The sequence below is a fragment of the Asterias rubens genome, chromosome 9 (assembly GCF_902459465.1).
Source record: "Asterias rubens chromosome 9, eAstRub1.3, whole genome shotgun sequence".
In the NCBI taxonomy this organism is placed as follows: domain Eukaryota; kingdom Metazoa; phylum Echinodermata; class Asteroidea; order Forcipulatida; family Asteriidae; genus Asterias; species Asterias rubens.
Genome location: NC_047070.1, coordinates 10,717,681 through 10,734,982, shown reverse-complemented (window position 1 = coordinate 10,734,982; position 17,302 = coordinate 10,717,681). Strand labels below are relative to the sequence as shown.

General features: G+C 41.1%; 2 protein-coding genes across 3 annotated transcripts; one reads left to right on the top strand and one right to left on the bottom strand.

Annotated features, from left to right (window-relative positions):
- The first annotated feature begins 4,976 nt into the window (after positions 1–4,976).
- On the top strand, positions 4,977–5,483 carry LOC117294733. Its single transcript, XM_033777246.1, has one exon. It carries the CDS (start codon positions 4,977–4,979, stop codon positions 5,481–5,483), a length of 507 nt encoding a protein of 168 aa, XP_033633137.1.
- A 1,563-nt stretch (positions 5,484–7,046) lies between these two features.
- Positions 7,047–15,152, bottom strand: LOC117294995. Of its 2 annotated transcripts, XM_033777557.1 has the most exons (6): positions 14,613–15,152; positions 12,856–12,942; positions 12,080–12,148; positions 11,082–11,195; positions 9,690–9,969; positions 7,047–7,462 (listed from the first exon to the last, which is right to left on the bottom strand). In XM_033777557.1, the coding sequence occupies exons 1-6, from the start codon at positions 14,909–14,911 to the stop codon at positions 7,184–7,186; spliced, it is 1,128 nt and encodes a 375-aa protein (XP_033633448.1). In that variant the 5' UTR covers positions 14,912–15,152; the 3' UTR covers positions 7,047–7,183. The 2 variants fall into 2 exon arrangements, with proteins under 2 accessions (XP_033633448.1, XP_033633449.1); XM_033777558.1 differs by lacking the exon at positions 12,080–12,148.
- Between the last annotated feature and the right edge of the window lie 2,150 nt (positions 15,153–17,302).

Here is a 17,302-nt window from a genome sequence, read left to right as displayed (position 1 = left end):
TGAACTTGAAACCCTGCAAGCTGAAGTAGAAATGCAGCAACGTAAGCTTCAACTGGATCAGCGTCGCAGAGAGATGCAGTTGAAAGGTAGATTCGCTAAAACCCATGCAATGGAAAGGACTTACGCGGGTACTGATGCAGCGATGCCAATGGAAGTGTGCTTCACTTCACCCATTGATAACCCAACAATTACACCGAAGCACCCTCCACAAACGCAACCTACGCCGAAGTACCCTCAGTAAGTAAGTTTCAAGTACCATCATGATCATACGTGTACCACTGTTAAAGGCACCAAAGAAGTGCCGTCTTCTACCACGCCACAAGCAAGACCGCTCAGCCAACACCAGACTTTTGCCAGAACGCATCGGAGATGGAGTCATCGAGCGTGGTCCAAAGTTCTCTCCACCGACGAAAGTTCTCTCCACCGACGCATGCCGAGTGTGTCTGCGGATAGTGGATGGCCGCATTCGAGTGTGGAAAGAAACAGGGGAGCGACTGGAAAAAGAGTGCACTCAAGAGATTGAACCCTAAAGAGGCGGAAGCCTGATGGTTTGGGCAGGGATCAGTGCGGAAGGTAAGACGGACCTGCTCATTCTGAGGGGAGGAGTAACGGCCCATGTATACGTCGACCAAGTTCTGCGACTTTTAGTTGTGCCATACGCTGCAGCTGTAGACGATGGGTTCTTCCTGCATGTCCTGATAAACACAAACTCAGATTTCAAATGCAATCGCCTAGAATAGTAGGGGTAGCTGGGGTAAGTGGTCCACTTCATTTCATGACCAAAAATCTTAATACGCAAATCAATCTCTCCTGATGCCATCATTTCCTAGAAAAAGATTAGATAATGGTCAGCAGGGGAGTATCTTTGGGGAAGAGGGGGTCTTGACCATGGTCTTGACATTATAGCCTGGGAAAGTGGTATTGTTTATATAAAGTGTGAAGTGACAATTTTGGGAAAGTTTTGGGGAACACAACATATGACAACATCTATTGCAGGAATGTAGTACTCCATGTGGTATCCAAGAAGTGATAGTTTGTAATGTAGCTCACTTGGTGGCAGTTACATTATTGAGTGCCATGGCCATTGTTACACTTGGGAAAGATTTCACATGTTCAAATACAACAAACTGTAATACAACTGCGTTAACACTTATTTTGACAGGACACTTATTTTTCACAGGACTCGGGGAAAGTACTGAGTATACAGTGCTACACACATCGGTGTATATCGGTAAAACCAAAAATTAATACTTATTGTGTTTGCTCATTAATATGTTACAGTTGATGTCTCGCTTCAACCAAACCAAGACAGGGACACCCTTGTTAAGGATTTGTTAATACACCAACAGCTGTAGCCTACCGATAAGTAGTGTGATAAATACCCTCACCAAGCTAAAACAGGATCATAAACATGTTTTTTTCATATACATTAAATATGATTTTGAACGTGTTAGGGATTTGTTTTGTTGTGCAGATGCTGATAAACAGTCTTTTTTCTTTCTTTTAAAAATACAATTCTATATCATTAAAAAGAATTATCAACTTTCAATCAATCCCCCCCCCCCCCCCTAATTTGTTTTTGGTGTGTACTACAGATAATACAAAATAATACAGACAGAAAAGAAAAAAAACAGACAGAATGGTAGAAAATGGAAAGAAAGACATACAAATTAGGAACACCCAACCACCCTGTAATAATTTAAGAGAGCCAATGAACTCTTCCAAAATGTTGCAATCCTTTAAACATGTTAAACAAAAAAGGGGGGAAATGACAATGTCGCCCTTTCGGCCGGCGTCGCAGTGTACTATTTCTCGCTGGATCGTGACCGCCATCCGTTCCGTGCCGGGCGGCTGGCCGGCGACCGAAGATCCGATTCGGGCGCCTGACGTTAGGGGGGTAGCCGCCTCTTAGGCTTCCTTTAAAGGTGTACCTTAAGCGCACCATACCAAGGCTTGTGTTGTTTTTTTACCATAGAAATTCAATATTTAAAATCACTTGCAAGAAATGCAAGTTATACTTTATACTCATTGGAAATCAAACAAGAAATAAGGAGAGAAAAACATGACCAGAACATTGAATGAGGATTTATCAGAATGATGGATATTTAATGGTAAGCTTTTTCTATTTGTATTTTGTCATGGTATGTACAACCATGGAGGAAGGAAGAGAAGGAGCTCGAACGAAGGGACTTCAAAAGTCGAACCTGCGGTACCGCGGTCGTTTAACAACACCTCGTAATCACCCACATACCTTATACAGACAATGGGCGACCTGGCGTATGTGAGTTTGCGCGTGCGCACTTGGTTCTTCACTCAACCATGGTGTCGTATGTCGTATGGATATAATACAGAAAAACAACTTTTTTGAGACCTGATAAAAATTGTGTACACTTGTGCTCACCAAATTGAAAAACACAATTGAATACCAACCACCCTCGTGTGCTAATACCCAAATTTTGAACCACCGCTAGTGACCGGAAAGTCAAACAAAATGAAAAAATATGCCATGATGTTTCAGTGAAACACCACAAACGGTAAATGAAAACGTGTATATTCACAATTCTTGTCTCCAATGATTCAACTTTACACGAAGGCAACGGTGCAGAGCGGCAGCACCGCATGTTCTGTACAAAGAAATCTAATCCTGCTCGTTAATCGGCCGTCCAGCTGGAGGTCTCCTATCTTTTTCCACTGGTTAGACGGGGGCATTGTCAGGGTATTATTTTGTTACTCTGCGGTTTTGCGGGTCGTTCGAGCTCCTTCTATTCCTTCCTCCATGGTACAACAGATATGTCAGTATAGAGAAAGGCTCTGCCCTTTCTCTATGGTTATACACAGTGTTTTTTGTCAAGGTATGGAGCATGTGTACATAGTTTTTCTTTTATGATAAGCCATGGATTTGTTGCCTCATGTGAAATGTAGTTGTATATTAAAACGAGGAAGGAAAAAAAATCATCATTCATATAGTTTGGCGGGAGGTACTTGTAGCCTCCGCGGTTTATGGTAACACAGCCTGTCTCCGTGTTAGGACAACATAATAGTGAACCACACATACATCGTTTCCTGAGTCAGTTATTTGTGTACGTGTAAGTCTCTCAATATTACATTTGGGCGACGAGGATGGGATTTTTCTACCCCATAACATTATCATTATCATCTATAGTATCATAATTCCCGGTGTACGGTGAATTATAACAACGTTTTTCATAGTTTTGGATCACGTTTGTGACCCCAAGTTTTGACATGTCGTCGCTGACTCATCCATCTTTCCCGTCGTTCCATGTAAGCAGTGAACCGACCAACGTTGGCACATGCTGGGAGAAGTATGTCAAAAGAATTGAGAAAATTTTTCGTCGGATTCAACATCACCAACGAGAAAAGGGCACTGTTGCTTCATTACTCAGGAGAAGAAGTGAGTGATATCTTTGAAACTTTAGCTGATACTGGGTCGGATTTTAAGAGTGCAAAAAAGGCCCTCAACGACCATTTCAACCCCCGTCAGAGTGTTGAATTCGAGCGCTTCACATTTCGTCAAAGTCACCAGGATCCATCAGAGACTGTTACTCAATTCCATGTGCGACTATAGTTTCAAAGATATCACTAGCAGAGGGTCCAATAAAATGGGCCCAGCGGCATACATGACCTGCTTGAGAAGGGAAACGCATGGCCAGTTCCTACGAGGGACATCGATAGAAGAGATGGCTGTTTGGTGACCTTCCCAATCATCCTGTGATGAACCCACGCAAAGGAAAGGTTCAAATTGTATTCTACCAAGGTACTTCACTTGTTGCTCACAATTGTTGTGATAATACTTACGAAGGACTTGTACAAGTCTACACTCATGTTTATTCATATGCTAGTAAGCCCAGTGTATAATGTCACACAACCAGTTCTACAGTTACTCATTAAACCATTGTTTCAACTTATAACAAAAAGTCTCCAACCTTGCAACTATTATAACAACAATACCATTCATCAAGGACCTGACCTGAATAACAAACTAGATGGAGTCCTTCTACGATTCAGACAGGAATCCATAGCTCCAACGACTGACATTGAAAGCATGTTCCTCCAGGATGGGTGTCCACAGATGACAGAGACACCCTTTCGTTTTCTTTGGTGGAAGGGAGACGATGTTGAAAACCAGCCACTGATGTATCTGGCTTGTTAGGTTGCATTTCCTGGAATTCACTCCCTAATTGCATAAAAAGTAAGCTCCTCTCTAGAAGAGTTCAAGTCTGCTTTGAAGACACATCTTTTTGTTAACTAACTTGTATTTTCCATTGTACATAATAAGCATTTTGTACTTTTTTCTGTAATTTTTTATTCACTAAAGGATTGAGACAGACTCTGGATCTGACTTTTTTTTTTTCAAATGTGTGAACTCATACTTCACCAGTAATCTGTTTTCCCTTTTCCCCCTGAAGATTCCCCACCCACACCTCCGGCATCCTGACCTGTTGTACACATTCCAAACAATTAAGTCAACGCCACTAAAAATGGGTTCAATCATCATTTGTCTTCTAAGAGTTACATGTACAACAAAAATTACCCAGTCCAATAGAAGTATTGTCATTTGTCCCAGAACCCAATTCGAGCAGGCTTTCAAGGTGTACGTGATTGCAGAATCTGCTACAAGGTTTATCCTCAATTTCATTGTGCACTCTCATGGTCAAAAGCCCGCCAAGATGTTGGACATCACGATGGAGACAGCAATTTTCCATCTGAACTCCTACCGCCACAAGCTGTACACCTTGCTCCCATTGGCACGAACTCTCCTCAGCAAGAAGACATACCTCACTGGGGCTATCAAAAGGAAACAACAGAGGCCTGCCCGAGGATTTCCAACAGTGGGAGAGTGAAGAGAATGGGCAGTAATCCTCGGGGCTCTTTCTCAACATGCCAGAATGGACAACTGACCATTGCTGCTTGGACTTAAGTCTGCATGCGGACTGATGCATGTCTCAGATAGAACCATGAGGCAAGCCATGAATAGACTTGGATTCAAGAACAGACAAGCTCGTAAAAAGCGACTTGTAACGGATTTGGATCTGAAAAAGAGAGTGAGGTTCGCTAAGAAGATGACCCGTGAGTACCCGCCTGGTGCGAGGGCAAGGCAAAGGCGCAGTGAGGGTCTGAACCAGCATTGTACAGCAAAGGAGAGCAAAGTCGGATCTGGGGGAAGAGTTGTCAAGGCAATGGTTGTGACTATGCACGGAGAAGGAGTAATATTATGTGAACCATACAAGACAATGAACGGTGCATATTTTGTTAAGTTCGTGACAGACAAGTTTGAGGCTCTGATTTCAAGAGCGGGCAAAGGAGAAAGCCGGTTGTTTCTACAAGATGGGGACCCAAGTCAAAACTCAAGGGCTACGCGGGACATGATGACAAACATCAAAGCAGAGCTGCTATCCACTCCCCCAAGTAGCCAGGACTTGAATCCCATTGAAAACATTTTCAAACTTGTGGAGACAAACTGAAGAATGACCCTATCACTGGTAAGAGTTATGAAGAGTTTCAAGCTCGAGTAATTGCAACTGTTCGTTCAATTCCTTTGGAAATCATAGACAGAACAATATTTTCCATGGAGTCCCAGTTTCTCCATGTTACTGAGAAATGGTGGAAAAAAGGCTAAAGTATTGAGCATGTTATTTTCTCTTGAAAGTGCAAGACGGTAGTATAATTTAATGTTAACACAATTACCATGGGGATGCCATATTTCTGTTGTCTAATAAATCAAAGTAACAGACTAATCAATGTAATGTTAACACCGAGCTCAAACTCCTTGAACAGATCGAACATGTACTTGGGGAATCAAGTCGTAACGCCCCTTAAAAAAGACAGCTCAATTCGCCTAGATGCGTTGACATGCGAGAACCCAACAAAGCCATCATGCACAAACGCCATGATGCACCTGTGGAGTGTTGATGATACAAATGATATTGCAACCAGGCCATTACAAAGGGAACTGCAGTAGCCTTAAAATAGCTTTATTTTGTATAAGTTAATTCATATTTTTGTTGTATAAGATCGCACCTCAGTAAATTTTGTTTTGATGTTTTCCAGTTTACAGGACCGGGTCGTTCCGAATTTAAGGGTGGGCCGTATAACGAAATTGGCCCAAGTGCTTGTTGCTTTTGCGCGTCAAAACGCTAAGGCGCGCCATACTTGCCAGACATGCGCAATGGGCTGCTTACTTGTAGGTTCTAAATGGCTGCTTGAATCTTTATCCTAAAATGCAAAACCATAGAGTAAGGCTTACTCTATGGCAAAACTAAAACCATTTAATCATTGCAGTACCCGCTGCTTTAACATAGATTCAAACTGCCTCGAGCCACCAGGCTACCTAGGTGGTCTAGTGGCTAGACATGCAAAGATCGTGGTGTTTTAATCCCACCCGACTGATTGGCCAGTGCACACGTCTCACAGAACTCATTGAGAATGTACCGAGTATACAGTGCTTAATACACATCGGTATAAGAGTAAAATAAGTTAAATACTTTTATCCCTGATGCAAAACTAACATTAAAGTCACCTGGAAATAGAATTTTTTTTCTTTCAAACATAAGAGTATATGCTTACGAACAATAAAACAATTTGTTTAGTAATTGTTTGTCACAATTTATATGTTTAAAAAATATGTAAAGTTGTTTGGGGGGCTGACTCAGCCTACCCCTTTTGTGACGTCAATCGAGGCAGACTTTGCCTGCAATGCGTATAGTAAACACACGTGCAAAGTACATGTACGTCCAAGTCGTGAGTTGGTACATTTCAAAAAGTGTTTTTCTGCATTCAGCAGCAATACACCTGGTCGGCATTGCCGGAAAAAAACAATTATCATTTTTTTTTAAACGTACAAACTCACGACTTGGTCCGTACATGTACTTTGCAATTGTGTTTACACTACGCTTTACAGGCAAAGTCTGCCTCGATTTACGTCACGAACAGCGCCCTCTCGGGTCGGGGTCTACTCTTAAATTTGTAAATAACATAAGAACTGATTTTTTTTAAACCTTAGATAACTGTTTATTCACATTCCACTCATCAAAACACATATATTAGTGACAAAAGCTTTATTTTGAAAAAATACCACTTCCAGGCGACTTTAAATACATTATCATCGTTGTTATCATTAGTGCAGGGGTGAGAGTCATCACTAACCAAAAAGTCTGAAACTAACCTACGAGTACGAGTCCTCTGTTGACACATGTTTCCTCCTAGCCACTGCAAACAGGTCCGAGGCTTTCTCCTTAATCACAGGACATATAAACTTCTGCTGGTAGGCCGTGAAGGTTTTTTTGTGGATCATCCTCAAGTTCATGAAGTTAAACATGAGGAGAACGCTGGCGTAATCGTTGCCGGAGAGGACCAAGGCCGATGCGAGCTGTAGGTCACCAAGGTGTGTACCCTGTAGAGTCTCCTGGCAGCAGAAGTAGCTGCTATGACCCTGTTCACATTTCTGAAACATACAGAAGGTATAAGATAAGCATGTTTAAGTGTTTGTCCAGTACTTTCCCTATTGACATTTCCAACTCATTAGAAATAATAATAATAATAATACCGAAGTCTTATATAGCGCACGTATCTGCCAAACGAGGTACATGTACTCAAGGCACTGAGTATTGTATACAAACTTTCAGAAAGATACGTTATATTGCAGTGATGAGTTCTGAGACCCAATTATTTAGCACCTTAAGGGTTTTACAAGGTGCTACGGAGCATACAGCAGCCACAGCCAGCAGCCAGGAATACAGGGGTTAACCCCTTCTGGGCGAACCAGGGGCCGATTTCACAAAGGTCTCAAATTGATCGTAACTTCAAATCAATCGTAGTTGCTTAGTAAAGTGTGATGTCACAATTCAAATCACTATGGTGATACTGAAAATTTGTGTTGCGATGAATTTTATTGCTTTGTGAAATCGGCCCCTGGGCTACAAAAAGCGTTTTACATCCACAGGGTAATTTGTAGATATTTCCCATTCCACCAGAAAATCAGGAGAAAATCAAAATCATTTGCAGTTGCATGCCCTAGGGTGTGAAATTCCATCCCACACTCCATCACAAGTTCTACATGTAGCTCTGTTACCATGTTCAAAAGGTCACTGAAAACGTAATTAATAATCTGTAATTCTCGCCCCGCTTGTTGGCCTGCATGTTCTTGTCATTGAGAGACCGGCTTTTGCTGGACTTTCTTTGCCTCAATGCTGCAGGCTTGGCCTGGGCCCAATTACATAGAGCTGCTAAGCACAACAAAATTTGCTTAGCATGACATACATGTACTTCCTTGAAAAAAAGAGGATTACCAACCAAATTTCCATCTGTTGCATATTGCTTGACACTGGTATGCAGCTAATGTTTGCTTATAAACCTAAAAATCACATGAAAATGTGGTAGGCCAATTTTTATCAAGGCAAAAATTTCATAATAAGCAAATTGTTGTGCTTAGCAGCTCTATCAAACTGGGCCCTGGTCGTGGTTTCCCTCTTGGTTTCTGATTCATTCCCATTGTTGTTTCTTCTTTGATGCACTGAGCCCTTTGCAACCTTAGGAAACAGCACTTTCCTAATAAAATGGTGTCATTAATATTATTGTCAAAGAAACGCTACAGAATTGGTAATAAAACAAAACTTACACGGTCTAGTGATGATAGTAGAAAACATCCCTTGAAATATTTTTGTCTGAAATGTCATATTTGATGAAATACAAGTAATCTAATTTGGCATTTCGCTCAGTGAGTGTTTTATTCTTCTTCTTTTGTTGCATCGATGTCATGCAAAATGAGTAATTGGTTTTTCTCTATTTTCTCGTGAACCAGATGGCCGATCGATCTCAAACTTCTACAAGTGTGTCAGCTCTGTATGTGGTGGATTACACAACGTGCTTACACTGCCAGCAACTGTTTTGTAAGCAAAAATAATTATGTAATGTTCCTTTAAAGAAACTGGATACTATTGGTAATTGTCAAAGACCAATCTTCTCACTTGCTGTATCTCAACATGCATAAAATAACAAACCTGTGAAGATTTGAGCTCAATCGGTCATCGAAGTTGCGAGATAATAATGAAAGAAAAAACACCCTTGTCACTTGAAGTTGTGTGCTTTCAGATGCTTGATTTCGAGACCCCAAATTCTCAATCTGAGGTCTTGAAATCAACTTTGTGGAAAACTACTTCTTTCTCGAAAAGTAAGTTACATAGGAGGGAGCCGTTTCTCAGTGTTTTATACTATCAACCTCTCCCCATACTCATAACCAAGTAACGTTTTATGGTAATAATTATTTTGAGTAATTACCAATAGTGTCCACTGCCTTTAAGCAACAAAGTTGTATCTCAGAAATAAGACCTTGTTGCACTGAGAAATATGTTTGGTTTGTATGTTATAATTATAAATAAGGGAATAAAAGGGTAGCGACGAGCTCTTTAATGGCCGTTTAAAACCGGCAGGGTCGTTGCCATGTGATAAAGGCCCGAGGCGATCGAGGTCTTTTATCGCACGGCAGCACGGCCAACTCACCGACAGCGCCTGCATCGCCTGTAACAAGAAACGTCTTGCACTATGACTATTCCGGTTATAAACAGAGTCCAGCTGGTCATTATCAACCGTTTACCACCCCCACGTGACGCGCTCTCCACCAATAGGAATACAAAAATTGTCTGAGGTACATGTATTTATGAATGAAGACTTACCCATGACACATGCGCTGATGTTCCATTAGGCATGACATCAACCTCAACTGGCTGTTGGCAGGTCGTACAGTAAGGTCGTGCTTCCATTGCCAGATCCCTCATTCTCGTCTCACTAATTATGAAGAACCTGGTCTTCTCTGCTCCCTTGGGGCTTTCCAGTTCTCTGTGGAGACCAGGTCTTGAAGAGGAACTGTCCCCTTCTTCACTGTGTGAGTGATCCTTGGTTATGTCTTGTTCCTCTCTAGATTTGGTTACATACGGCAAGCCGATGCTGCTCTTTCTGTAAATCAGAAATGAAGACAACTCTTCTTTTCATCACCAATAACTAACCCTTTGTTTGTCTGGGTTTGTTTGTTTGTGTTTGTTTAGATAATCTTCCTGCCAAGGGAACTCTGCAAACTCCCACAAGGGGATACAAATTGTGACTCAGAACTAGACGACAGTAAACAATTGTTGCACGCTGTGAAGGGGTCCATGGCCTTTTGAACACCCGAGGAGGGAAAATGGCACCAGAGGCCAAGCCGAGGGTGCCATTTTCCCCGGAGGGTTAACAAAACCAAATTGTTCTGTTGTACCTTGGTAAAATTATTATTCCTCTTCTCAAAGTTCTGTTGTCATCTTCAGACATTATTTATAACAAGCATAATTAAATAAGCAGTCGAACAGTTGTTCAATTTACAAACAACTCTTCACAGTTCCCTCAAACCCGCGGCTGTTTCATACTAAGCGCTGGAAATCGACTAACGGTGGGAAAGATCAAGGTAATATACAACGGTTAACATCACTCATGTTACCCTCCGCGCTGTGCAGCCATGGTACTTGCACGCTGTGACAGGGTCCACGGCGTTTTGTACGCCCGAGAGGAGAAATGGCACCACAGGGTGAAGCTGAGGGTGCCATTTTCCCCCCGAGGGTGCACAAACCCATGGACCCAGTCACAACTTGCAACAATTGTTTTGTTATACCTTGGTAACACTCTCAAAGTTCTGTTGTTATCTTCAAACATTATTACGACGAAGAATTCATTGTTTAATAAGCAGACGAACAAGAAACAATTCCTGACTGTTCCCTCAAGCCCGCGCCTGTTTCATACACAGCACTGGAAATCAACCAACACAGAGAACGATCGAGGTGATGTACACCTGTGCACATCACTTTTCATGTTACCCGCCGCGCTGTGCATTACGCGTGGCGCGCATCTTTAGCCATGGTATAATGCGTTTTTAATGCACGTCACGTGATTGGTTCTCGACCAATCAAACTTCACAATTTGTTACCGAGGTATAACAATACTTTTGTAGGCACTCTAGTACCAATGTATCCATGATAAACATACTGTCTTTGTTGTGAGAACAACAAAGAACACAAATTCACCAATGAGAACAAACTAACCTATTTTTAAGGGAAGTCAGAGGTTCATCAGAACTGTCATCCAGGCTCATGTCTTCATCTTCCTGCGGCTCGTCCTTTACACACACAAAGTCCCTGGTCATTTTGTTGTTAACACTGATTGTAAGAAATAAGTAAAAAATACATGTGAATAATGCAGAATGTCAACAGTATCGTTAATACAACACAAAACATAATAATAATAATAATAATAATAATATTGAAGTCTTATATAGCGCACCAAACAAGGTACTCCAGGCGCTGAGTGTATACAAACTTTCAGAAAGATATGTTATTGCAGTGATGAATTCTGAGACCAAATTATTCAGCACCTTATAAGGGCATATACAAGGTGCTACGACGCATACAACAGCCACAGCCAGGAACACCGGGGCAAACCTCTTCTCTTTTCGATAAGTGCACTGGGTTCTTTTACATGTGTTACACAACACATGGGACCAACAGCTGTACGTCCCATCCGAATGGTTAGGTGTCTTGCTTAAGGACACAAGTGTTTTTAAAGCCAGTGTATACTGCTTGTAATTTTCAAAGACAGTATCCCCACTTGGTGTAACCCAACAGATGAAAAATAACAAATCTGTGAAAATTTGATGTTGAAAGAAATCAAAGTTGCAAGAAATTAATAAAAGAAAAAAAAAAATTGTTGCAAAGAATGTGTTTTCAGTTTTCAGATGCCTCAGAATGGGCAGGCGTCATGCCTGAACTTTTGTCTTTTTCTCTTAAACTAGTTTACTTCAAAAATTGTCATTTCTGACAATGTTTTATGATATCAACAGCTCCCCAGTGCTTTTACCAAAGTATTTTTCAACGGTCATTTTAACTCGTTAACATGGTAATTACCGGAATCAGACAATGTGGATCTATTCAGGGAAATTGCTTTCAATTTAATAATTTGCTTCTTTAGTTTAGACAATTATTTTTTATTAAGATGTTAGTTACATAGGTCCTACTCAAAATGACACAAAACATTTTTGATTTACCCTTTTGATGAAGATGGCATTTCTTCATCATCTGACCGCTGTCCGTCATACACTGGGGTCGTCAACAGGCTAATGCACAACAAATTTTTAAAAATGCAACCAAATTTAGTCTTTTTTTCTATTACAAAAGATAAAGTGACTATGTTGCCAATGTACAAATCAAAACAGCAAATCATTTGGAAAATTGAATGAATAAAAGTGTGGACGCAAGTTCTTTCACAGCCGTTTAAAACAGGCAGGGTCATTGCCCTGAGCAAAAAGCGAGGGCCTTTATTACAGCGCAACGACCCTGCAAAGTTTTAAACGACCGTTAAAGAACGAGACACTACTCTTTTATTCCCATTACATAAATGCCTTTTTGGTTAAAAGGCGTAATAAAGTAAGAAACTCTGTAAAACTTATCTGTTTTCGACATGCTTGAGCTCTGTATGTACATGTACGACGTCCGTGTGTTGCATTGTTATGACTGAGACGCCTATTTCTGACAGTTTCTGGTTACATTCGTGCGCGTATAGTCTTGGTGCAACACGTTCTCGTTTTCCTTTCACACACAGTGCGGCCAACTTACAGACAGCGCCCGCATCGCCCATAACAAGAAGCGTCTTGCACCAAGACTAGCACAGAGTATCCGCTCACAACCGGTTATAAACACTGGTCATTATCAAAGGTTTAAACACCCCCACGTGACGCGCTCTCCACCAATAGGAGTAGTGAAACTGTCAGAGGTATTTAATGAATGAAAATTTACTTGAATCTATTCTAAGCTATCACTGTACCTGGCATCCTTGGACGAGGTTTGTACACGAGACAAACTAACAGGCGTTGGGTTGGATGGCAATTTGAGTGTTACTGAAGATGTTAGCCTGTGTTAATAATAATAATAATCATGATAATATTAACAATGGAGCAGTTACATTGAGCTCTCTAAGAATCAACAACGGAATTAAACAAAACTAATTGTAGTCTGAAGACAAAAGAAACATGACTGGCTGGGAGTTTCTGAGTTGGCGCTTGAAGGTTGCAGTAGATGTTGCTTCCCTGATGATAGCGCACAGGCACAGTAGCCCAGGTTGGACTCCTTCGTTGTTGCAACGCAGTGGCACTGACTGACGTCCTACCAGGGCTAACGGGCACAGCAGCTTGATCCACAATTTAGGGGCCCCAACAGAACAAACTTGTCCCCAGCCTCAGGGGGGAAACTTTCTTTGTAGGGGGAAGCAAGTATGGGCAAGTTTGTACCTGGGCCAGGGGCGAGCTTGCTGGGGGCAAATTTCCCGTGGGGAGGGGCTGATTGTGGGGGGTTCGAGATTTGAAATAGACTATTGAGGGTAAGATTTCCGTACAATCCTGCCACCATTTTTAAACTCTTTTTTAGCAAAAGGAGCATCTAATTTGTTTAGGCTAATAATATTAATACGCTAGGCCTACTAGTCTATTTCATAAAATAAAAAAAGGTGATTTTAGGTTGAGTTTTCCCTTTCATTCATCAAAGAATCATTGCAAAATTTTGGTCCTACTACTTGCCGTCAACTCGCCGACTTGCCGTCAACTCGCCGTCAAATCATTTTCGTTTTAAAATTTATAAATGGGGCACGGAAGTGTTAAGTCTGGGCTGAACTACATATTTCTCATGGTTTTCGGTACAAATTTATTCACAAAAACGACTTTGTGTTGATAAAAAAAGTACCAATCATTGACATCTTGGGCCAAGATTAATCCATATGAAAAAGCAAGATGGCGGCCGACGGTTTTGCTGCTTCGAGATAATTTTTTCACAAGAAAAAAAACTCGATTTTTATTCCGAAATACGACCTAAAACTTACGCAAGTTCTCTTTTAGCTGATAAGTCACCGTTCTATGCTTCTATTGTGGATTTTAAATGTATGTTGGAGGAGTTGACGGCGAGTTGACAGCACAAGTGAGTTGACGGCGAGTTGACGGCAAGTAGTAGGACCCCAAAATTTAAAACAGTATGTTATTAAAATATTAGTTGCGATAACGTAACCCTCCTGCCGGAGGCTCCGCTGTTGGCAGGAGGGTTACGTTATTGCGACTAGGCCCCCTATTATCCCTATAGACCTTATGCATTGACGTCATCCAGCCGCCATCTTTGAGGTCAAACGGTGACGAAACAATCAAAACGCACATAGATTGACCAATGAACAATCACGTTTTGACCTCAATGCGGGGGCGCCGTACTGAAATGACGTCATGTGCATAAGGTCTATTAAAAGATGAGCAGAGTAGGCCTAGGCCTATTGTTTAAATAAAACATTGACAACCGCGGAAAAGTTTCCCTATGGCGCCACCACTTTTTCTTTTGAAATAAAATAATATAGTTTCTAATTTACCTGATTGATATATCCCTTTTTGTAAAAAAAATGAGTGAAAAAGTGGTGGCGCCATATGGAAAGTTATCCACAACCGCACAGAGTCCCCCACCCAGACCGGCTCTTTCCATAGCTAGCTACCACTCCCACAAAAGAGATTCACACGTGGTTGTTGTCTACCCGCAAGTTCTTCACAAACTTACGTGTCATCATCAAACAAATCGAGAAGCAATGTCGCCAGAGCATTGTTGTCGATACTTAGTTCATCGGCCAACCCCACCCATCGCCTGCTTACCGCAGCGGATAGCCGTACCGTGGCCTTTGGCTGGTATTGATGGGTCTCCCTCCACCTCTTCACCCGGGCTCGTGCCTTTTCTCTTTTCGACTCAAGCGACAATAAGGGTCTTCCCGCCGAGCCACGTCTTTTTGCACCTGGCATGCCTGGGAGTAGGTTGGATTGTACTTGGGCATGTTGTTGGGCTTCCGATTGTTGCTGCTCCATTCTCCCTCCGATCCCCAAGCCAAGGCCAAGAAGGGCCAATTTGACACACACAGGAATATCGAAATAGCTACTTTTACAATCCGCTAAAACTAAAAGTACAAGTGTACCGTGGTGCTACTCTGAAGAAAAGTGCTGACGAAATGCGAAATAGTCTTGGCTAGGCGCGAGCTCAGCTCAGGGCTTGGTTTGTCAGTCACATGTGGTTAGTAGACAACCAAGTGCTGCGCAGAATTAACGTGGACTGTGGTGGGTGTCATGTTTATGTCTGAAACTATCAAGACGTTCCGGCCCAACTGTAGAATCGGCCAAACTGTAGTTGAAACCGGTCCCGGCCCCAACTCGAGTTTTCCTATTTGGGACTGCCCAAAGCTCATGAACTTAGGAGGCCTAATAAATTGCTCCTTTCAAGTTTCTCTCGTCTTAATTGTGGCCCATATAAAGTGGTGGTTAATAATTTTGATTTGGCGACAGATCTCTGGATCCCAGGTTCATTTGGCCCGCCCCAACTACAGTTGGGACGATTCTCAGATTGGGATAGTCTTGGTTCCAAGACCATTTTTTGGTGTTGCGCGGGCACACAAAACTGTACACACTTGTAATGAACGAACGCTAGCGGGCGCTCTGTTTCTCTGTTTCTCTGATTTAGGCCGTGTCCGAAACGACGACTTCGGCTACAGCTACGTCTAGATCAGCGCGTCTACCAGTGTTGAAGAATAGGCAGACGCGCGCGATCTAGCCGTAGCTGTAGCCTAAGTCGCCGTTTCGGACACGGCCTATGATTTCACCATTTGTGTATGGTTTATACATGGAGGTAGGATTAGCTACCTCCATGGTTTATAAACCATGGTTTGTAAACCATGAATTTGATGCTTCAGTTTTCATGGTTTACAAACCATGTTTTTTAGATGCCTCCGATTTCATGGGTTATAAACCATATGATTTTCATGTTTCAATTTTCATGGTTTATAAACCATGTTTTCAAGATGCCTCAACCCTTCATGGTTTATAAACCATGATTTGTAAACCATGTTTTTCATGCTTCAATTTTTATGGTTTATAAACCATGATTTGTAAACCATGATTTTCATGTTTTGATTTTCATGTTTTAATTTTCATGGTTTATAAACAATTTTTTTTTAAATGCCTCAATTTTTTTGGTTTAAAAACCATGAATTTGATGCTTCATTTTTTTTCTGGTTTATAAACCATGTTTTAAAGATGCGTAAAATGTCCATGGTTTATGAACCATGATTTATAAATGTTTGTTGCATGTTCATGGTTCGTAAACCATAAACTTACACACACAAAATACTGCTGGTATGTAAACCACAAAAAGGATTTGGCAAAACTTTCTGTGGTTTACATCTAATTGCTGGGATTTTGTAAAAATTTAGTCAATTAAATTCAAACCATATGCAGCAAGTTTTTGTATTGTAATCTTTTATTTTTATATACAGCCCTCTCTGAAGTGCCATAATTTTTTAGAAAGAAGTAATTTTCCACGAATTTGATTTCGAGACCTCAGATTTAGAACTTCAGGTCTCGAAATCAACCATCTAAACGCACACAACTTCGTGCGACAAGGGTGTTTTTTTCTTTCATTATTATCTCGCAACTTTGATGACCGATTGAGCTCAAATTTTCACAGGTTAGTTATTACGTGCATATGTTGAGATACACCAACTGTGAAGACTAGTCTTTGACAATTACCAATAGTGTCCACTGCCTTTAAGACTCCTAAACCTTTCCTTACCCTCAGTTGAGACTAACATACTAATTTCTCAATTTTTAGATTTTAAAAATTGTTTAAAGGAACACGTTGCCTTGGATTGGTCGAGTTGGTCTTCGAAAAGCGTTTGTAACCGGTTTTTTTATAAAAATGCATATGGTTGGAAAGATGTTTAAAAAGTAGAATACAATGATCCACACAAATTTGCCTCGAAATTGCTCCTTTTATTTTGCGAACTAACACGGTCGGCCATAATGGCTGACCGTGTTAGTCAACGAGAAAAAGAAAACCGTGCAATTTCGAGGCATTTTTTGTGTGGATCATTGTATTCTACTTTTTAAACATCGTTCCAACCATATGCATTTTATAACAAACGGTTACAAATGCGTTTCAAAGACCAACTCGACCGATCCAAGGCAACGTGTTCCTTTAACATTCTTAAAAGTTTAAACCACATAAACACCCGATACCAGCAACCTTAAAACTAAAACAATGAAGTACCATACATGTAAATATGACAAATGAAAAGTGAGTCAGTTTTAAACGCTTCATAAAATATGACAAAACTTAAAGTAGTATATATATATTTATGTTTCATAAAATAAAGTGATATCCATAATTATGACAAGACAAAACAAACCATTACCAAAACACACCAAAGC

Excerpts from the sequence above, each read along its gene's own strand:
- LOC117294733 (XM_033777246.1), top strand. The coding sequence starts at position 4,977 with ATGAGGCAAGCCATGAATAGACTTGGATTCAAGAACAGACAAGCTCGT.
- LOC117294995 (XM_033777557.1), bottom strand. The coding sequence starts at position 14,911 with ATGGAGCAGCAACAATCGGAAGCCCAACAACATGCCCAAGTACAATCC. Across the intron at positions 11,196-12,079 it reads ATGCCATCTTCATCAAAAGG|TGTTAACAACAAAATGACCA; the intron begins GTAAATCAAAAA and ends TCTTACAATCAG. Across the intron at positions 7,463-9,689 it reads CATCAGCGCATGTGTCATGG|AAATGTGAACAGGGTCATAG; the intron begins GTAAGTCTTCAT and ends TGTATGTTTCAG.